Consider the following 23,536-nt stretch of genomic DNA (forward strand, 5'->3'; position numbering starts at 1 on the left):
GTTTACAGTGGCAACAGATGACGGTACAGTTAATCGAATGTTGTTCCCAATCAGAACCTGAGTTGTTGCAGAATTGGCAGCAGTTACTTGATGACTCAGTGCACTGTGGGAACTTGAAGTCTGTGTTATATTTGAAGGCTGTAACAAAGTTGAAACTGCTGTTGATGGACTTGTATGTACAAGTGCTGTTGGTGTAGTACTACTGAGGTGTAAGCCCTTGTATACTCCTAGAGAAAAAGAAAGAATCATCTAAACAGTGCAACTGAGCTAGTTTTATTAGAGATTAGAGATATATGTTATAAACATAATCAAGACAATTTAAATGTCCTTATCCTTACCTGAGGCTGGAAGGACGCCATTCACCCCAATTCCAAGCACCACATCATCCTTCATCTTGAATCCCATCAGTTGTTCTGATGTCACCAAAGCAGAAGCAGCAAATTGAGCACTAGCAGAATCCAAAGTCTTGGAAACAAAACCCTAAAAAGAAAATAAACAAATTTCATCAGTATCACTTAATCTCAAATTAATATTAAAGCTACACAGGCATACCAAAATCAGTTTGAATATAAAGTGGCAGATAAAAGTGACTACCTTTACCTCTTTTGATACTCATATGAATTCTAATCTTCATATATGTGACAACATGTAACATGTATGAGCTAATTATCAAAATAAACCTTCTACAATGTGGAAACAGCATATCTCCAACACAAAGTGCTGGACAAGAAATATGCTGGAAAACATTCCAGTGATTTGCAAATACATTAATGAATTAAAGAATATGTAGGTTTCTTTAACATACTTACATACATATAAACATGTACACAACCCAAGTCACTTGTGATAGTAAGTTAACTAACCCTTTACAAATGTAACTAACAGAATATCACATTGTAACTTAGCCTAGAAATTGAGAGGCCCTCTGAAATTTTTAAAATGAATTTTTCCTGCAAGATGCTTAAAGACTCCAGACTCAGTCTTTAAGTTTAAATGTATTTAAATGGTACATATTTTTCATGCTTTAGGTTTAAAGGTGATTTAATAGTGAAAGGTTATTTTATGGTGATAATTTAAAAAAATCATTGTAAGAATTAAAATGCCTAAGATAATGAACTGGGTGGGGTCATATATTAAATGTACATTAAAAGGCTAGAGGTCAACTTGAAGACAGGGTCTCCAAGTCATTTAACTATGCTTTTAGATTTACTTTTTAAAATAGGGAGCAGAGGCAACAGCTTCCATACTCACCTGTAATGCTCTTTCTAAACCCTGTATAGAATGGCTATGATGTAGATTCAGGCGAAAGCCACTTTTCTGCTGGTTAGATGCAAGGTTCTATGACAACAGTTGATAATTAGAGATGAACTCTGGTGGGAAACAATGAGGGATAATCATAAGACAGACAAATCCCTCACCTGTGAAGTGTTGGTGGAGGAATTACTATTTGCTTGCTGTTGATGAATTTGTGCAAGCTGCTGTTTCTGCATTAGTGCCAGCTGCTGTTGATGTTGCTGGTATTGTTCGGCTGTAAATGCTGAACATAAAATGAGGAAACACTTTATAAAAATGCATAAATATAACACATACATTTCAAAATACTAAAACGAATTTTAACAAAAAAAAAAATTGTGCCAAACAAGCATTTGACAATGTTTCATGATCCTGCTAAAGATCATTTCCAAACGAAAGTTTCAACGTTTTTGCTACAACATTTAACTTGGCTTGAGATTAAAAGAAAAAGAAATTAAACTTCCTGAGTTAAACACAGGAAAGAGGACTGCTCACTTCCCAAGTTTCAACACCATTATTTCTGTAAAGCTGTGACACCTGTACTAGACAGTGTGGAAAGGTAATACCAGCTTTTTAAATCCAAAGATTTGGAATTCAACTTTGCACTGAGCTTGAGAATAAATCTGATAATTCCCATTTGGTTTCTATTTTATCCATACAATTGTCCCAATGCTTTCAGATGATCCTTAACCATTCTGTGCATAAATACCGACTGTTCTACATATTTTCTAGTTTTAGTCATTACAAAAATTTCCTCTATATGGAAGATAAGGTTGTTGGTTTATTACCTTTTTAAAAGAACCCATCCTTTAAGTTTAACAGGAAGAAAAGAGGCTCCAAATGTTAAGGTTAATTAACTAATTTTCCCCACTCAATTAACCCACCTGGAAAAAATCCAGTCAATAAGAACGGAGTTGTTTATGTTGATTTACTGTACAGAATGATGTCTGAGGAAAGACACTGTGTTATGCTACTTATGTTTGTCTATGGAGAGCTCAGTTCTAAAAAAAACAAACAAAAAAATGTTCATTTATTACCCCCCCAAAAAAGTGTGTGCAGTTTTTAAAAAGGACCTTTTTCTTTTTTTGCCAATTAAAAAAAGGAAAAAAAAAAAAGCACATACAATCACAATACATCTGACTTAAGGCTTCTTTAAGAAGCCTGTAATGTCTGGGTATGAATTATTTTAAAACAAAACAAAACAAAAAAAGGGTTATCATGCATCCCTGGATACCTATAAATCATGCAAATTTCCTCAAGCTAAAGTTTAAACTTGTTTAATTGCATTTTGATAAAGTAGTGCTGATATCACTTCATCAAGTTTTATACTTTTCACTTATAACTCATGTAGAATCTTTCTCTACCCCCAGGATACTATTTTTGCCTAGTTCAACTAGAAAATGTTTAGGTAGGAAATTTCTCCAGATATTTTAAATGCATCACAAAATTGTGAATAATATTCAAGTAAAGGTCAGAAGTTATCAGTGTCTACACAGGCTCTTATCTTGAGCTAAACTAAATTCTAGGGCCACAAGGGCACAAAAGTAATTTCTCATTATAAATCTGTTCAACTGATATATGTCCCTTGATGATTTTCTTTGCCTACTATCTTATAATCCTCAGATCTGAAATTCATAAGGAAGACTTGTATTGACAATAGGATGATCCCTAAATACTGATATAAAAGTATCTTTCTGTCAATAATGATCACTTCACAATACAGAAATGGGTTGTGTCAAAACTTAGAGAGAATCTACAAAAAATTAATGTTGCCCTGAAATAGTGTTTCTAATTAAAATAATATTTATCCTTCTGCTTAAAAATCCATAAAAAACAATTGCTTAAAACCCAAGGATCTTTAACTTACTAAAGATTGCCAATGTTTTTGAGATTTAAACTAAAATTTTATATGTTTGAGTGAGTTGCCCAAGTTTTGAATTTTCTACTAGGGAACTGTCTGCAAACTTTAAAACAAACAAACAAACAAACAAACAAAAAACACATTTCTGGAAGGTCAGGTCATTACGTATCTAGAGAAACAATAATATAGCATTCTCTGAAGACCTATATATAAAAACTTCATTTAAATGAATGAAATATTATTTTACAGAACTTTGCTGATGTTTGTTTTGCATGTGTTTCAAGTTAGCATTTAGCAACAATAAACTGGAAACTGATTTTAACAAATGATCCAAATATTTTTGCCCTATTTAAACTAATGTCTTAATCCTGGACTTCTGAGGGCCCTGTGAATTTCATTTTACAACTGTTAATTTTAGATTGCTAGGTTAGCCTATTTCTTCCATATCTCTGTACTCTGGAGTCTAGTTACAAAACATTTCTTGGACATTTTTGATTAATTATCTAGAAGAAACTGTACAGTACAACACATAAGTTAGAAGTAATGATAATAAAAAACCACCAGGTCTAGAAGCCAAGAGACCTTGATTTATACCTCAGCAACAACATAAATAGCTGAGTATTCTTGGGCAAGTTATTTAACCTCTTGAGGCTCTGTATCTTCATCTAAAATGTGAAAGACATTAAATTAAGTGATCATTAGATTCTTTTCAGCTTTGAAATGCTAAGATTTTATAATTCTTCCAGGGAATAAAATTCTAACCCAACAAAGAGGCTGTGTGAATGAGTAGGAAAGCTTGGACAAAGGGAAGTAGCATACTGGGGCAAATATAATGTGAACTGGGTTTTACATTATTATTTATACAGAAAACCAAGATGATCTCAGATCAAGATGCCTTTGTAACTCAAAAGTCTAACCAAATGCTAAATACTGAAAACAAAACAAATATGATCAATCCTCCCTAAATCTCTATGAAGGGACTGAGGTATCAAAGTAGAAGGTTTTTAGGTTGTGTGTCTACTTCCACATATGGTGTGATAGTCAAGTTAGCAATTCATACAAGGATGCCCAAGATGGTTATTATTAAATTTTTGATCAAAAAGCTTTAGATCAGGAGGGACTCTTGGTGATTACCACCTACAACAATCTCATTCTAGAGAGAACCCACAGATATTTATTAGTGGAAGGGGGGGAAAACCTGAAACCAATGAGATTTTAAATTTAAAAAGTAATAGACAAAAATTCCCGTTTTATATTTAATTTTATTTACAAGAAACACTGAAACTTATTATGTACCAATGGCATGAATCAAGAGCTTAAAAAATTCATATACGGAACAGATGGCAAACAATCTATGCAGGGGAGAATAATCATACGAGACATACAATTAAATGCTGGAAATGTTTAACCTGATCCAGAGGCTAGGGAAAGAAGCATGGAAGGACTTCAAATATTTGAAGGATGCTATGATGCTGCAGAGCAAGCAAACTTATTCAGTATGCTTCCAAGGGCAAAACAGGAACCTGAAGGTTTAAACTTAAGGAGGCAGCTTTTGGTTCAATATATGAATAAACTTTCTAACCAAGCTACCAAACTGCAAAATAACCTAATTTAGAAAGTTGTTGAATCTGTTCTTACTATAAGTGTGTAGGCAGTGGTCAGAAACCACCACTGTTTGGTAGCTTTCTAACCAATTCTTTGGGGTAGGTATTTGGATGAAATAACTCAAGGCTTTTAGTCGACTCCTTATACAGAAAAATCACTGTGCACCAGCACCTGGAAAATAACCTATAGATCATCAAATGAAATGATCAAAGGAGTGGGGGTAGGGAAGGGTGACAGGAGTTTAGAAAAAAAAATCTGGAAATTCAGCTCGGGAAGATGGAGTCTAGATTACCAAAATACATATACATACATATATATATATTTTTTTTTTTTTTCTTTTTTAAGAAAAACCCAAAACATCTATTTTAAAAGACACCCTTGATTCAGCTATTTCTTTGAGCAGTACTCAGGCAGAACATTATTTTAATACAGAAAAAAGGTAACTTAAAAGAAATAAATATAAAATGAAATGACTTTTCAGACAGTTATTAAAGTATAATCTCCTATTTAATAAGCTTGAATTGATAGTTTTGAGGTTCATGATCCCTTATTGGCAATTCTAAACACCAAAGTTTGCTGTAACTCATCTTTGGCAAAATCTGAAGGGACCTGAACTCACTTGGCAGCAAATGACTTAAACACAGGATTATTTGTAGTCTTAATGTATTCCACTTAGTGTGACTATTCTTGCACTTCACTGTGTAACTGGAGAACTATAAATATATTTTACTCCAAGTGCTACCCTAGACTCTGCTGGTGATGTTATGTGATAAACCCACTTCGTAAGTAAAAAAACAAAACTTGAATTTTGAAACACGGATTGGAAAAGGCATTAAGGACCTGCAGATTTACAAAAACTAACAATTGAAATGTTCATTGCTCAAATCTAGAAATTTTATGTTGCAAACTACTTAAGTAAATTGTACTAAGCTGAGTAAGCTACAGATATTTTAGAACATTTCGTTCTAACTCACTCACTTATGAAAATAAGCCAGATATTTAATGCAGATATGTGAGTTTAGAAAAATGACTTATATTGCTGGTTTAGTTTCATTGGGAAGTAGGAATTCAAATCCTGATACAATTTTGGTTTTAAAATCACTTTCCACTGTTTCCAAACAGTCGTGACTTATATACAAGTCCTTTCTAATTATGAAAAAAGGTGTTAATTCTGATATCCCAAACTCAGGGAACAAGTGCATTAATACTTGGTCAATGAATAAAAACTAAGTTTTCAAAGGTGCTTTTATGAATTAAAAAAAAAATTAAAAAACCATATTTGGAAACTGTCCAAATTACAGATCAGCTTCAGATTATTAAAAAAAAAATACATATTTTATCCAGATCAACTACAAATTGTAAGAAAATATGTATTTTATACTTGAATGTTAAAATCTAGTTCTAGTAATTCTAAATACACATATAATAGGCCTTCCTAATTTCCTGAATACTGTGTTATTCTTTATAGCATCCAGAGGACCAAACACTCTAATACCTAACCAAACAGGCTACCAGTTCAACTACACAACTATGTAGAATGGCCAAGACAGGGAAGCACAAGCTAAAATGCTCCCAAGCAGTAAACAAAGGCTACAAACGTTGATGTGTTAAAAGATCATTCACTTGACAAAAATGAATGGGCCTGTCAGAGCCTCGTTTAGAATTTCCTATTCAAAAATGAGAGTAAAGATCCTTATTTAGAAAAAGGAAAAATAATCCAGAGAGCATCACAATGCTATAGCCTAAGTATGAATATTAATATTTATACCAATGATCAAATAATCAAAAATGGCTAAATTATAAGCCACAAATACAGTTTAAGCAGCAGGAAGGTATATCTATAGGACTCATATCTCACACAATGGTTAAGTTCTAAAATTAGTACGGTCTAAATTAAACCTTGAAAATTCCTTTAGAGTGTGCCATGATGGAACACCACCATCTCTTTAAATAAGCCCAACATGGCCAGTTTTTCCTCTGGCATCAGACTATATCAGAGTTTCTTTGATTGAGTACAAGATTAAATCATTTAGTCTGTATTTAGGAGCCATGCTGTCTGAAAAAAACTTGCTTTAAAATTATAATTACACTGAATAAGGTGAGCTGCTTAAACTATGAAGGAAGTAGCAATGCAGGCACTGAAACTAAGAGAGGGGACAAAAGATTCATTAACCCATTTTAGGCTCACTCTGAAGAATATTCTTTTAGTGGAATGGTATTTAGAATCCTGTATAACAGTGGAACCGCCAACTTTTTCTTTTGTCTTCTAGGAGCTTTACTACTTGAATTCACTTTAAATGAACACATGATGTAACTCTACCTTAATATACTTTATAAAGCATAAAGAGATCACCTTTAGACTCTGGAATATTCACAAATATGAAGGAATAAATAAAGTGTTACTGTATACTAGTCTGTAGGCATCTATTTTCTAAGTGAACAGGAAGATCTAGTAAAATTTAAGGGGAAATTCATTGAAAGCCAAGAATTAAAATAAATAAGTGCAACAGAAAAAAACTTGTTTTGGATAAACCCATTTTTTTGGTTGTATCACAAACGCAGGTGAATGAAATGATTAAAATGAAATACAAATTACAAGGTTACCTAAGATATGTTTTTTGGTGAAACTTTTGGTAAAGTAACACTTTTCAACATTCATTTTTTTATGTTCTTAGGAAAACATGAGAGAATTTTCAAAGTATGTTTCATGATAATAATGCTTACTTTAGTTTAGCAATATAATAAACATAGAAAAGAACATTATAAGATCCTAAAGATGGTCATTATAAGATCCTAAAGATGGTTTATACACTTCAACTTCTCTAATTTACAGGTTGGAGAAGATGGAGATCGAATGAACATGCCTATTTTCTATGAGAAGTCCCAAGGATTTTTATACAACTTAAAAATTAGGGAAAAAATATTTCAAGTTTATATTTTTAAAATCTCCACACTCACACTATATGTTAAATCTTCCTACATACTGAGAAGTTCTTCATTTTGATTTTTAAGACTATAAAAGCAGAGACAAATGGGCTCTTAATGATAGATTCAATGGGACTATAAATAATTTGTAAGGCCTAGAGATCAGGGGCCAAACATCTACTCTAAGCAGAACTTGATTCTAGTTGATTTCTGAAATATGATTATTTTTCTTATGAGCTGAAAGACATCCACTTCAAAGAAGCACTTTTTAAACCACGAAATAATTTATGAAATCTCTTCTGGAGGTCTTTACAATCTTCACATTTATAAGAAAGTTTATGAATAACCCTACCAGAACATTAGGGGAACAGAATAAATATCTTCATAGTCCTTTCAAAATCTATATTTAAATTACCCTTAAAAAAAATCTGTAGTAATATAATTTTAACAGTGAGTTTCTATAATCTATATGCTTCCAATAACAGATTTATGCTTTAGAATAGAAACCCATGATTACATGAATACTTGAAGATAGCATTTATTTTAGATACATTTGACAATGCAGTCATAATGATAAAGTAGCTATTAGCTGAAAATGTTTCCAAAAATATGAAAATAACCCTTTAACTTAAATAGTCTCTGAAAAAATAGTTTTTCTTTTAAATTATTCTGAATTACTATCTTAGCATACAAGGCTGTGCTTAAATATTGATTTCCTGTTCTCTGCTTTTAAGCAGACTAGGTAAAAGATAAGTGTCCAAACATAAAACAGCAACAATTTACAGACCTTTTAAAAAAAATATTGTTCGAAAATATAATTGATGAATCTTGTGGCTCAGAGTACATACAAAAAAATGTCATACATTAAAAAGTAATAAACCCCCTTCATATGTGGGCAGATTTAAATGATCCATACATACAAATTCCTACAGCAATAGTATTCAAATAAACGTTCAGACCCAGGTAAGTTTTGAGAGAAAAGGGATTTAAGTCATAAATATAATAGACAATATACTAAAAAATTGATGAACCTGATGTTTCCATAGAAATGTACAACATAAAAAATAAACATACCAAAGTGTGCTGAACCACTGCTACTTTTACTCTGTGTAGAGGTACTGCATGTCTGCGTCCCAGGTTGTGCTGTTCCTGTTCGATTTACACTCCTATATAATTTTCTACAGGAGAGTTCATCATTGTCACTGTCATGTAGGGATGGTGTCCGAGGCCTAAAATGCCGCCATCTACATGATTTGATATTGACTAGTATCTGACTGAGGTCTTTCGAAAAAGATTTGTCCGAGGTATTTGTTTCTGAGGTATTGGCAAACTGATTGATTGGAGAATGTTGTGGGGAGGAAAGCATGTCCAAATCCAGATGGCGAAGCATACTGTCATAGTCTGAATGAGCTCTGTCCAGTAAGACCCTATTAAAAAATAAGGCAGGAAACATATTTTAAATAATGCTTAAAAGAGTATATAAAAAAGATTTTTATTTCTCTCTCTGCACCCCCATCAAAATCAACCCATACTGAATATTTAAAAGCTATAAAATTGATTATTTCATTATTTGGCTCTATAGGGTAAAATCTCTACTTCTGATAAAGGTTCTTCCTTTTGCTTTAAAATGATTCTGTTAAACAAGAGTAATCCACTTTAATGAGCAGGTCCACAGTAATTTTATCACATCAGGAGTCTTCTAAAAGTTCTATTGGTTGGTCTACCATGTAAGTTACTGATAACATGACAGTATTATCCTTTTTAAAATGTTTTTTCAACTACAGATTTTCACTTCCATTACAAAGCACCAAAACACCATTACAAAAGACTTTTAAAAATGTTGTCAACATACTTGTTCTTCAAGCAAAAACTTCATTCTATTCGTTTTTTGGGGGTGGGGGTGGTATGGGGGGAATGGGATGAAAAGAAAAGTAGTAAAAGATATGTAATCTTTGGGATATGTTACACCATTAAAATTTCTTATACAGTAAACATTTGAGATCCACTACTCTAGAGGATATATTTTTATGTGATTTATGTAACTTTTATGGTTTCTTCTTAAAATGCTAATATTAATTAATGCTAGCAATAGAATAAAATATAGCCAAAGACAATTTTCACCACTAATGATGCCAACATGGTGGAAGAAAAAGGGGTAAATAAAATGTATTTTAGTGCCAAAATAATTCTAAACTGTTTAGGTGATGAAAACATATCATTAGGAATGAAAAAAAGAAACCTATGCCGAAACTTTAAAAATTTATCATTATTTGGGTTTCTTCCCAAAAGGATCTGTTTGCTTTTTAATTTTTAATTATTTTTTTCCACAGACATTAACATCTTTCCTTTTCTTCACTTTCCTGTTCAGCAATTCCTTCCCTTTCCCCACACAAAGGCACCTAGAGTATGCCGGAATTCTATTAGGTTTAAATAAAGAAAGAGCTATTAGACACTGACAGAATGGGATATCAAAATCAGATCATGGAAGTATCCAGGAGCTTTTTCATTGACAAGTTAAACATCAGTATACTAGTCACACATGACAATTCTTGGCCTATTTAATTCCTTTTTCAGTATCTCCCAGAACTCCTGAAACAAGTTTTTGTAGTTTCTTTAATACAATCAGTGCAATCATGATATACATCTATCTTCATATGCTGCCTTCCTTGGAATTCTATCACATGATAATTCAACTGAGGTTTTCAATCTTGGGGAGAAAAGCAGATCCATTAGGGATCCGTTAGGGTCATGCATTAAAAGCTATGGTTGTATAGAAATCAGGTAGCAAAGCGGCAAAAATGTTTCAGTCAACAACAAGAGCAAATGGGAACACTAAATGAGTTGCTCAGAAGGAATTTAGGCTCTAAATTCTAAATTACATTATCCCATTATCTAAAATATCCTTATGTTAGGAAAATATAGGAATACCTTACCTTCCACCGCGCCCAACCCGTCTTCGTGCAAATCCAATACACCTTTGGGGTACGGTGAGGGTAGTTAAGCAGTATCTGTATCGCACATCTCCTAACCCTCCATCTTTAGGACTAGTCCAAGGCCAGTTGCCAGTTTGGTCTAAGTGAGGCTTTAAAAAAATAATCCAAATTACTTTATTTTGTCAGTTAAAGGTAAAGAGGTATTACTTAAAAAGAGAGCTCAAAACTTACAGCATAGTACTGACAGCCTGCTTTCCTACGGAAAGCAAAAGGACCATCAGGATCATTCTCTTCCTCAGCTTCTGAAGAGCCAGACAAAACCTTTAAATAAAATAAATGAAATCAGTCAAAATGTATAATTTCCTACATCCCCCCTCTACATTTACAGAGAAATTCTTATGTTTACCTGGGAGAGAGGTTCTTCATCTGAGCTGGGAAAGTCATACTGATTTAAATCTTTAGCATTAAAGACTGGCAGTGCAGCAGGACTCGTCTGTTGAGGAGTAGCAGCAGCAGACGATGGTAAGACTTTGGGCTTCTTTTCATATTTACGTTTCGGTCGGATAAGATCAGCTTTATCTTGCTGCAACAAAGCCATGAAGTATTTAAATACTAGAAACTATGTTCAATAAGCCTGCAGGTTTTTTTGGATGTCTTAAAAAGAAGTTTATTGCTATAAAAGGGCATTCATATTTAGAAGAGACACAAGACTCTGGTATGCTTGGCCATTTTATATAGTAACATCTTAGGGAGGTTGGCTTCTGTGAAAGCATCAATACATTCCTAAAACCTGAACATAATCCTATAAACTATTTTGTTTCAATTAAAGTAAAAGAAGGGAACAGAAGTTCTCCAGCTTATGAAGTCCTATAACTGAAATCAGTATTTATCTCTGGTTTCCCTTTTTCTCAATTTTCTATGAAAATTCTAGGAAGGGAAAAAAAGGGTTATCTCAGGGATATATGGTTCTTACTCTCAAGAAATAAACCATAATGGTTTTACATAAACACAAAGAAAAGTACAAATAATCATTAATACAGAAGAAAACTTATTTATGTTAAGTTTTAAGTAGTTTATGGCTTTTTGGTAGGGGGAAGTTAATTCTTAAAAAGTTAATTATTATACTATAGCATATATCTCTTAGCAATTTCTACTGCAGTGTCAACAGGCCAGAATCAAAAGCTGGCTATGGCAATGCAAAATGTTATTTAAGAGACATCAATGGTTGCTGGAACATTATTTTCCTTACAGGTATAATTCAAATTCTTGATCTTATTCAACGATGCTTGGGACCCAATTTCTTAAACTACAATCAAAATTATCAAGATAGCTGAAACAGCCCCTTCAACGATTTTAACTTGGAGGAATTTAAAATAAAGCACTTTGAAGTGTGATGGCTCACATTTCTGGCACGTACAAAGGAAATTATGGAACAGAATAATTAAACCAGTTTTATCTTGCAATACAAAGGCTAAAGGATAGCAGTGAAGTAGTCTGCAAGTCATGTAGGGTTCAGACAGAGAAATCATGGACTTAAAATACTAAAAGTGAGGAAAATCCCATGAAATTTTAAAGGACACTTAGGACTAATAAATTATAAATGTGGAACATAAAAATTAGATAAACACAAGATTTAAATGTGTTTTATGGATGATACAGTTATATGGTAACGGAAACTATTTTCGAGCATAATGGTAACTTGCTAGACCGTCAAAGAAAAAAGCTCTGTTTTGTTCACCCTAACGCTTTTTTTTTTTTTTTTTTTTAAACCAAAATGTCCATGTTTCCTTACAAAACGGTTCCTGGCATGGTTCTAAATAAATGAAAAAATCAGGCTGGGGAGATCACTGTTATATGCTAGTATGGCAATTTATATATCCATGTTTGAAGATTTGTGTCACCACAACTAAAAAGCTACAGAGGAGATAAAGACTGGTGGCAGAACTGCCCATCTGCCCCATAAGAACTACGGCGAGTTTTAAGTTTCAAGATAAATTTCACAAGAAAAATACATAAAATATTCTTTCTCCAGGTTACACAGTTTTCAAGAAGGGTCTACCTAATTCATTGCCATCATTTATCTCACTCAGTTTTCTCTTCACTAATTTTATTTCTCCTTACCAATTTTATTCTTCACAAATGGCAAAGTCTTTGATTAAATATTAATTTGTCAAATATTTCCATTTCTAAACCATGAACTAGACTATTAAGACGATTAATAACTGACTGACACATATTATAAACACCAATTACAAAACACAAAATATTTAAAAGAGATACCTTAATTCCCTTTTATATTTTTAATCCACTTAAAATACTGATGTGTCCTTCTTATTCTAACCCCCAAGCCCCATATATTATTTGAATTATTTCAACACTTCATAATCCTACAACTAGTAAAATATTCCTTTTATCAGATACAGTAACAAAATCTCCCCTTTATAAGGAGAACATTAAACAAACAAAAAATCAAGTTACAGGTTTCTGCTTTTCTTCATAAATACTACAATAATTAAAATTTTGTAACATATTTCATGGTAAGGTTTGTATGTGTTTTTCTTTTTCACTCTCATTCTAATGAGAAAATACCACCCTGCTATCAGATACTATTATCACAAAAACTTTAATCACCTTGTTAACTTTAAACTCCTTCACATCCATTGCTTCCTGATGTTTAAACTGATTGCTATTTGTAATAGGAATGATGGGGATGGCATAAGTAGGTTTCATTGGCTGTCTTTGTGCCATAACCTCAGACATGATCTCTCCACTGTAGTCACCCAAATTATACCTAAAATTATAAAAAAGAAAGTTTAGAAAAGTTAGTTCTATAAGATTTATCCTTATGATCATTAATAACTGGAAGATAATTATAAATACCAATTAGACTTGTGGTAAGATTACAGTTAAATCTTGACTATTTAAACTGAATGTTTATTAAAATTAAAGATTACATAACTCTTTGTTTTTTCCTTCTAATTTGTAGCTAACCACTTTATCCGGAAACCATAAACAGATAACTGTGGGGAAAAAAACGGTTGGAATTTTAACTTAGTAATTTTGGTGAAGTTGAAATTAATGCATAAAATAGTGCTGAGGAACTCTGCCAATTTAAATTGCCTGTGCTTTAAAACAATGGTTTTCTTTGGGGATAGGGACTAAGAAATAAGGCAGTAGGGCTCGCAGTTTTCATTATGTACCTTGCTGAATGGTTACTTTAGGGGTAAGATTATGGATCTTCCCTCCCCCACTTCATTATACTTTTCTATTAAAAAAACCAGTACATGAAAAAGAAGATATTTTTGGAGTTATAGGTAATTCTCAGGAGATAATTAGCTCAATATATAAAATGTTAATGGCAACATATTTCCTAATGCAATTAAAAATATACTTTACCTCTTCTCCATAATTTCCAGTGTTAAGTGCAATAGCTCCCTTTTACTCTTTTCTCTTCTCTTTATCATTTCTAGAATAGTAACAGCCCGACTTAGATCTCGACGCAACTTAAGCATTTTTTCATAAGATGCTTCATCATTTTTGCGATTCTGCAAATATGAAGTTGCTTGTTTAATGTCAAAAAGAATTTCTAACCAGTGGCATTCTTACCATAATTGCTGATATATAAGAATGTATATATTTGAAGGGTTAGATTAGAATTTAAAGACACTGAAAGGGAATGTGGATCACACTAGGGAATCAACAGTATACACAATTTTTAAATGGTTTGACATTAAAATACATTAACTCTGTAAATAAATCTTAATGTTGACATTTAAAATTAATATTTTCCATAATTGTATACAAAGTCATATTTAAACAAGATTAAATTACAGCCTTCATATATTAAGACATTAATAACTATAAATAGTTTCTCGTATATCAAAGGGAGAAATAACAATTCCCAAATTCACTTACTTTTCGAGTCTGCATTTTTTCAGTACGTCTTCTAAAAGCCACATAAGGATCATTTGTGCTGGAACCATCTCGCTTCTCTTGTTTTACTGATGGGATAAGTGATGGCCCTCTACAGTTTTTTCTCTTTTTAATCCAGTATTCATAAACTTCTCTAATTAATTCATCATCTTCTTTTAGCAGTAGTTTGGCTTCCTGCAGACTGACTGGCTAAATGTAAAACCATTATTTCATTTTCATATAATATATGTATTAGATTTAAAAGTATTTACTTCTAAATTTAAATGACAATAATTAAAATAATGACTATTAACAACAGTAAACTTAAGTGGAGCACCTTATACATGTCAGTCATTGAGCTAAGTACTTTATATACAATATTCTATTTAATCTTCACAATGATCTTATGATTACCTGTTTTAAAGATAGGGAAATTAAGGCACAGAGAAATTTAAATACATTATTCCAGATTATACATGCTAAAAATGGCAGATATGGGATGTGAATTCATGCTTGTGAACTACAAAGCCTGCAAAGTTAACATTCCCCCCAACATTATACTGTTCCCATATAAATAGATATATTTATATAGTGATATACATGTAAACACACGTATTATATATATAATGAAGTTGTACCTGCTGGCCACTGCCTTTTTCTAGACGGTCAATCATTTCTTCAAACTGCAATGGACAGATGTCCATTTTCTTTTTCAGTTTATTCACAAATACTTCATCTTCAGAATCCAAATCATAATCAGGCTGTTCAGCATCCAAACTAAAAGCTGACAGAGGGAACCATATGCATTCATTTACTGTGTGAATTTACTGACAAAAACGTCTCACAGATGTCTAGAAAAAAAAAGACCTAGATGTTCTAAAGAAATAAAGAATGTTTGGATTTTGTTTTCAGAACCAAACCAATCTAAATGTGAAAAAAGCTTTTTACATTTAAAGTTTAAGAAAGAGTACTATCTTCACTGTATTTATCTAGATAGGTGTGATGACAATAGGTGTGATCTCCCATCCCCAAAGCATATAAACTAGAAGCTCCTTTAAGATTGGGTTAAAATTTGGTTGAGTCATATGAAAGTGCCGTTTTTGTAGCTCAAAAATGATCAAATACCTGCAGTTTCAAATGGTCTGACAGACTATAAAAGGATAAGTTCTTTAAATAAGATTGTTTTAGAATATTCAAGTCCTCTTCATAGATTATTTAACTACTTAGTGAGTTATATTTAAAGCTGAAGTGTTAGAAGTCACTGCCAATAATAGCAACAACTCTCACTCAGTAAGTGCATGCCTGCCAAGGTTTGTTTCCCATGAGAATAACTATTGTGGTGATGGAAATGTGAGGCATTGTCTCGATTTGTCAGAACTGAGAAAAGGTCAAGAACAGGGCTCTATATTATATTATGTCATTTAATTACTTATCAAAATTAAGCTAAGTTGATAGTAATATGACAAGCCAAGTATTAAATAGCTTGACATAAAAATTGGCCCCACATATTTCCCTTGCCTAATTCCTTCTACTAACTTTTCATAGCCTTAAAGTCTAACTCCTTAGAATGGTATGAGACCCCTTTTGACAAAGCCTCTCCAGTCTCACCAGTACTTTATGATCTAGCAATATCAAATTTCATATAATTCATGCAGCATACTACGTCATTACTTCAGACCTTTATATTAGCTATTTTTTGTCTGCTCACCTAGCATGTACCTATTTAATCTTTTCAAAACCCAGCCTGACATCAAATCCTCTGGAATCCTTTCTTGACTACCCTCCACCCAATAAGTGGTTCCTAACCACTTTTATTTTGTTTAGGAGTTGTGAATTTTCTCCCCAGAAAAGTGAAACACACACATACACATTTTGTATAAATTATAGATAAGCCAAACATGATCCCTAAAGGTTTGTGGCACCAAGGTTAAAAATTCTTGCTTAGACCACTCCTTCCTTTGCATTATTTCTACAAAGACTTTAGAATCTACTTGTTAAGCATCTGTCTCCCCTGTTAGAATGTGAGTGAACTTCTGGGGGTGGGCACTGTCTTTTTATTTATCTCTGTACCTCTACTTTTATATGCCAACTCTGCGAGTGGTTGCTTGCAGTGCTGTACTGAAAAGCATTCTGATGTTTTGTCTACTCAATAAGAAGAAAAAAAATCAGAAAAAAATGAAGTCATCTATTAGTGTTGTCTGTGGTAAGTACAAAAGGGGATCATTTGTCTGCCAAATATCTGGCATCCCTGCTTCAAGCTTAACATGGTTATCTGGGCCCAAAGGAACTCAATAAACACTTGTATAATTGAGTGCATTATTTCACTGATGATTTAAAAATGTAATATTTTATTTTCATTTTGACCTATATGGTTCTATGACATTCATGATTAAATGAATATTCAAAATCCTTCATAAAAATCTCTAGATGTCAACATCTAACATACACATGTTACCTGCAACCACAAGCTCCATGATATTTTGTGTTTGTTATTACCATGTAAACAGGGCTTCTGGAGATCTCAGAGTGGATTAAAATTCTGACCTTTGGAATAAAAATACGTCATGTGTGGCTAGTTAAAATTAATTAAAATTAAATAAAATTAAAATTTCAGTTCTTCCATCACATTAGCCACATTTCAAATAGCCACACGTGGCTAGTGGCTGCCATACTAGAAAGCACCGATTGTAGAACATTTCTATCATCACATGAATTTCTAATAAAGAGTGCCGATCCTGATAATCCAGAAAGCCAAACTGATAGGGACTGACTGGTTATGTTCTGCTCCATTCTGAAAGGTATTATTTATGTATTTTTAGGGTTTCACTAATACATTACTTGGGTGTTACCCAGTATAAAATCTATTTTTTCTTTAGATAGAACAAATCATGTCAAATCACAACAGCAAAGCTTAATTATTCATAAAAATTAAACAAAGGTCACCTAATATCATCTTACTTTTGCCTCATCAAAATACATTTGACAGACTTGTTTACATTACATCATCAATCTCAAGTCACATCCAACATTATCAGGGAAGTGAATCAAGCCTGGAAAGGAAGATTCCTACTTTATGAATCAGAGTTCAGTGTCTTTCCCACCAAAGTTAACAAAGTATCTGATAGTTTCCTCTTGCCTTTTCTTTTAAAGTCAGTGCGAAAACATCTAAAATCTTAAATATGAAAAGAACTAAATCTTGTACAGATATAGAACAGGAAAACCTTAGAGAAAAGCTAACATGTAAGAATCCACTTTAGGATTCCATTTGACTGAATTCCAAAAAGAATGTTAGTCATTGGTAGGCACATTCTAAGGAATCTACCAGATTCCCAAAAACAAAAAACACAGCCAATGACCTTAATGTGTAACTTAAGCTTTCAGCCAAACCCCTATAGCTTCCAACTGAACAGTTCAACCTGAGCAGGTAATGATGTAACATATTTGTCATGATCCTAGAAATAGGAGTATCTTTAGATTTTCTGCACTGTGTTATCGAGTGTGTTCAAAGCAGAAATCAGGGTCTAAAGAAACACAGATAAATGGGTCACCACTTCAAATTAAGTTCTGTCAATTAAGATAATACCTAACTAGTTAGTAATTGTTAAATAATGAAAACCATACTATAGAAATTGACTCCTATGAAACTATTCTGATAAGCATAAACCCAAATATATGCATGGTTAAACAAAATAAGTATAATGTGATACAGAAAGATGTAAGAAAAAGTGTAATATAAAATAAATCTAAGTGAAAGGAACACAACAATACTCATTCATCAATTAGATTTTTAAAGTAGTAAAAGTAGTATAAACCACAGTACCTGCCCAAGTATATGGAGTCTAGTAATAGAGATGAAACATGAATATAAATATCTGTATAACAAGTACCATATTATGGCTCATACTAAACATGCACAGGTGGGTAAGTACATAAGAAGGAAATAGTGAAAAGATATTTAGGTCCATAAAATGTGGATGGGGAACAGAATACAATCCCTGATTGAAAAGGAGGCTGAGGTTTCAATTCAAACATTATGAACGACTAGTATTTCCTTGAAAAGCTGTTGAAATAAGTTCTGAACAGCAGAAAATACTGCCTGTAATAGAGTAGTGATACTTACTATGGGATGTAGATATTTGACATCCTTGCCCTAGACCTAAGAAGACAAAGATAACACTGGCTAGCTAGGATCATGAAATTCTTTAACCACTTTATGTTTAAGAGCTACAGAGCTTGGAGTCACTTCTGCAATGTACTTGGGGACAGCAAATGAAGAAGCCCAGATAAAGTTCTGTGGTTAATGCCATAGATTTTTCTATCAGAAAGTAGAACTAGAAAGAATGTATGTTGTAGGGGTGGTGTGGAAGCAGGCAAAGAGAAGGAGAAAATATAATCTTTCACAATCAGGGCTTTTAGTTATCTGCCCAGTCCTGGAATCAGACATTTCTCCAAAGTTTCCTGATTCCTTTTAGCAGGGAACAGATCAGAGAATGGGTGCTAGGTGTGTTCACTGATACTGAGTATCTCTGCTTATTGGCCCTTTCAGATGACAGAACTAGAAATACATCTATCTACCAACCTATCAATCTACACACATGTAGTACGCAGACACACAAACACACCCAAAGATATACATCAAGAATGCTCTTTTTTAGAAAGGTTTCCTTTTGAGGATTAACAGGAGAGCTCTGAGATCCCAAGTGATCCCCCAAGTACAAGGGAAAGGGAGAAAAGGAAGAATTGTTCTCATCTATTCTGGCAGAACAGTTTTGTCCTAGGAGAACCCTAGCTATATAATTTAGAAGTCTTACAGATCACCAATCAAAAGGGAAACAACATTAAGATCCTGCAGATCAGATGATGTTGAGTATCACCCAGTGAAAGAGCTTAGGAGGCACCTATAATCTGAACTAAAGAAGGGGATTAATAGTCTTAATAGGAATTTTTCCCTGCAAAGAACAGAGCTCTGACTAGGTTAAAAGGGAAAAAATTATGACCTTCCCAAGCCAGTTAAAAACAAGAATAGGTAGGTAGGGATTTTTCAAACTAATGTTCAGTAAAATGCTAGCATGTAACATCGTGCAATAGATACATTTGGAAAATGCTGGGTTAAAATAAAATTTAAAAAAATTAACCAGATAACTTCCTAGAGCCTATGTATAAACATGATAACATGCATTATGATTTGGGTGCCAGGAGAAGAAGGGGGAATATAATACGTAGTAATTTCCAAACATATCTGATCATGGCTTTTTCAGAGAATACTAATTATCATTTCAAATTCTCCAAGGAATAGTTTGTGAAACATTAGTTTTGAAGCTTTACAAATTGGGGGAACTAAAATAAACCAGTCCATATATATCTAGTTTCTAAAGAATCTGAGGCAATGTACCTTTCATAAGCTATTTACTAGACCACCTTGCAGTCAAGGTTCAATTTTACCTTTGCAGAAATTTACATTATAATTAGTTTTTCCTCATTTATTGTAGCTTATTAAAAGCCAATGCCAACTTTCAAGGAAGAATAAACACCAATTTTACACAATCTCTTCCAGAAAATACAAGAGGAAAAACTTCTCATTTTATGATGCCAGTGTTACTCTGATACCAAAATTTGACAAGACAGCACATACAAAAAAAGACCACAGACCAATATACCTCATGAACTTATATGCAAAAATTCTCAATAAAATTTTAGCAAATCTAATCCAATGTATGGAAAAAATAATACATTACAATCAAGTAGGAATTATTCCAGGTATGCAAGGCTGGTTCAATATTTGAAAATCAATCAAGGTAACCTACCATTATCAACAGACTGAACAAGAAAAAAGCACATAATCATATGAATTGATGCAGAAAAAGCACTTGACAAAATTCAACACCCATTCATGATGTAAACTCTCATATTAGTAGGAATAGAGGGAAGTCATCCTCAATCTCATAAAAAGTATCTTCAAAAAGGTTACAGCTAACACATCTAATGGTAAAAAACTAAATTCTTTCCCTTAAGATCAAAGCAAGGATCTCCACTTTCACAACTTTCTATGTTACCATTTGAGTTATGCTTTACTTATTTTATTCATATTTGACACATACTATTATCATTTACTTTTCTGCACATAAACTAAATTTTTGTTTTGGTGCCACCTCCTATTGCTGTAGGATTTTCACTCAATGAGATGCATCCACTCATGGCTACTCTGAGCCTTTTCATTCATGTTGTCTAGTGATTTCATCTACAAAATCACAATTCTCTTTTGCATTCTTCAAGGATATCAAATTTGAATTTAGCTATCTGCTTTTGCCCACCAGTACTCGTTCTTTCAGCTTCCACTGCTTTTAATTGAGAAGCCAGCTCTTGGGGCACTGTTGTTTCAAAATCATCACATTTTTGTCTGCAAGCTTCTAAGATTTTTGTCAAAAAAATTAAAAAAAAAAATTTTTTTTTTCCAAGCAAGCACTCTCCCTTCTCCCTCCCCACTCTTATTTTAACATAGGAATGGACGTTCTAGCCATCTAATCAGCCAAGCAAAGAAATTAAAGGTATAGGGATTGGAAAGGAAAAAAATAAAACTGCCTCTGTTTGAAGACTATAACATGACTGTCTACATGGAGAACTTCAAAGAATTAACAAACACCTCCCAAACAATTTCAGTAAGGCCAAAAGATACAAGACCAACATACAATTCAATTACATTTCTATATACTGACAATGAATAAGCAGAGGCCAAAAACAAAAATGCAATACCACTGTCAATGCTCCAAAAAAATTAAACATTCTGGAATAAATCTAACAAAACATGCAGGATCTGAATGATGATTATAAAGTGTCAAATGAAAGAAATCAAAGAGGATCTAAATTCTTGGAGAGTCATACTACCGGTATTCATGGGCTACAGACGCAACATAGGCAAGATGCCAATTCTCTCTAAATTTTACCTATAGATTTAAAGCAATCTTATTAAAATCTCAACACATTTCGTTGAGTCACAGACAAGTTTATTCTAAAATTTAAATGGCTAAGGCAAGACCCTAGAATATCCAAAATAATTTTGGAAAAGAATAATATTTGGATGTATTACTTTCCCCGATGTTAAGGATTAGTGCATAGCTGTAGTAATCAAGACAGTAGTTCTGTCTTGGGATAAACACAGAGATCAATGGAGTAGAACAGAGAAACTGGAAACAGATCCACAATTAATTCTGATCAAGAAGCAAAAGCAATTCAATGGAAGAGGGTTAGCTTTTTAAATAAATGGTGCTGGAACAATTTGATATCCATAAGCAAAAAAATGAACACTGACCTAAACCTTACACCTTATGTACAATTTAACTCAAAATTTCATGGACTTAAATGCAAAATGTAGAACCTATAAAAAAGAGCATGTGAGAAAATCTTTCAGACTTAAGACTAGGCAGCATTCTTAGACTTGACACCAAAAGCATAATCTATAAGAGGAAAAAATGATAAACTGTACCTCAACAAAATTAAAAACCTTTGCTCTGAGAAAGACTCTATTAATCAAAGGACAAAAAGACAAATTACAGTTTGAGAGAAAGTATTTCAAAATCACATATCTGACAAAGACCTTGTGTCTAGAATATATTAAAAAAACAACAAATAAAACCCTTAAAACTCAACATTAAAAAACCCAAACAAACCAATTAGAAAACAGACAAAAGACATACCTAAACATTTCACCAAAGAGGATATATAGATGGCAAATAAACAAATGAAAAGATGTTTACCATCATTATCTATAAGTTAGAGAAATTCAAATTAAAAATACGAGATATTGCTACATACTTATCATAATGGAAAAAACGAAAAACAGTGGTAACACCAAATGCAGACAGATGCAGAGAAACTGGACACACACATATTTTGGTGGTGGAAATGTAAAACAGTACAGCTGCTCTGGGAAATAGTTTGGCAGTTGTCAAAATTAAAAATTGACTTAGCATATGACGCAGCAATCACCCTCATGTATACTTATCCCAGAGAAAGAAAAAACTTAGATTAACTCAGAAACTTATACATGAATCTTCATAGCAGCTTTATTTGTAATAGCCCTAAAATGGAAACTACCCAAATGTCCATCAATGGGTGAATGGTTAAACAAACAACGGAGCATCCATATCATGGAATACTTGTCAGCAATAAAAAGTAATGAACTATTGATGCATATGACAACTTGGATGAACCTCAAGGATATTATCCTGAGTGAAAAAAGCCAATCACAAAAGGAGAAATAATGCATGATACCATTTATGTAACACTCATGAACTAACATAATTATAGAGATGGAGAACATATTAGAGGTTGCCAGGAGTTATGGATGGGGGGAGTGACTATACAGGAGTTAACAAGAGGGAGAATCTTGTTGCTGATTATCTTGATTGTGGTGATTATGCAAGGCTACATGTGATAAAATTACAGAAAGCTACAAACATGTGCAGACACATGAGTACATGTATAACCGGTGAAATGTGAACAAGCTTTATGGATTGTCCCAATGTCAATTTCTTGGTTTTGATATTCTATCATAGTTGTGCAAGAAGTTAATACTAGGAAAGGCTGGGGGAAGGATGCACGGGTCTTCTCTGTATATTTCTTTGCAGTCTCCCATCAATCTATAATTATTCAAAATTAAAAAAAAAAAAAAACTAATTTAGGTACACTATTTTTATTAATATTCAAATGCATAAATCTTTCCAAAGCCAAGATACCTCATTTTGTACCAATTAAAAGTTTTCTCCCCAAATAAGCTATAATTCTGCTGCCATTTTAATAATATTATTTGATTACAAAGTAAGCAAAATCAATTCCTTCTTCAGTATAGTAACTTTTGACTTTTCTGACCATATTCAATTCATTAGTTCCAATTAAGTGTTCTGTGCATTTTGATCACCAATAAGTAATCCATCTATCTACCTGTATGGCATGTATTTAAATTTTTTTTTCCTGATAGTAATGATAATGTAAATTGATTAATGTAATTGCA

The 23,536-nt window shown here is 32.8% G+C and overlaps 1 protein-coding gene across 3 annotated transcripts in view; it reads right to left on the reverse strand.

Annotated features, from left to right (window-relative positions):
- The window catches only part of EPC1 (enhancer of polycomb homolog 1), an 89,546-nt gene that overhangs the window by 3,327 nt on the left and 62,683 nt on the right, over nt 1–23,536 (reverse strand). For 2 of the 3 annotated variants that reach the window (XM_037835587.1, XM_037835584.1), the window contains exons 3-14: nt 15,168–15,313; nt 14,533–14,739; nt 14,014–14,162; nt 13,249–13,408; nt 11,024–11,200; nt 10,849–10,938; nt 10,618–10,766; nt 8,759–9,111; nt 1,419–1,537; nt 1,252–1,338; nt 339–480; nt 1–227 (exon numbers count right to left, since the gene is read on the reverse strand). The exon at nt 1–227 is cut by the window's left edge and continues 137 nt beyond it. In XM_037835587.1, the coding sequence (XP_037691515.1) occupies nt 1–227; nt 339–480; nt 1,252–1,338; nt 1,419–1,537; nt 8,759–9,111; nt 10,618–10,766; nt 10,849–10,938; nt 11,024–11,200; nt 13,249–13,408; nt 14,014–14,162; nt 14,533–14,739; nt 15,168–15,313 (2,006 nt within the window). The remainder of the gene's footprint in view (nt 228–338; nt 481–1,251; nt 1,339–1,418; nt 1,538–8,758; nt 9,112–10,617; nt 10,767–10,848; nt 10,939–11,023; nt 11,201–13,248; nt 13,409–14,013; nt 14,163–14,532; nt 14,740–15,167; nt 15,314–23,536) is intronic. The other variant, XM_037835586.1, reaches the window with a different exon arrangement.

This window comes from Choloepus didactylus, chromosome 5 (assembly GCF_015220235.1).
Source record: "Choloepus didactylus isolate mChoDid1 chromosome 5, mChoDid1.pri, whole genome shotgun sequence".
NCBI classification, from domain to species: Eukaryota; Metazoa; Chordata; class Mammalia; order Pilosa; family Megalonychidae; genus Choloepus; species Choloepus didactylus.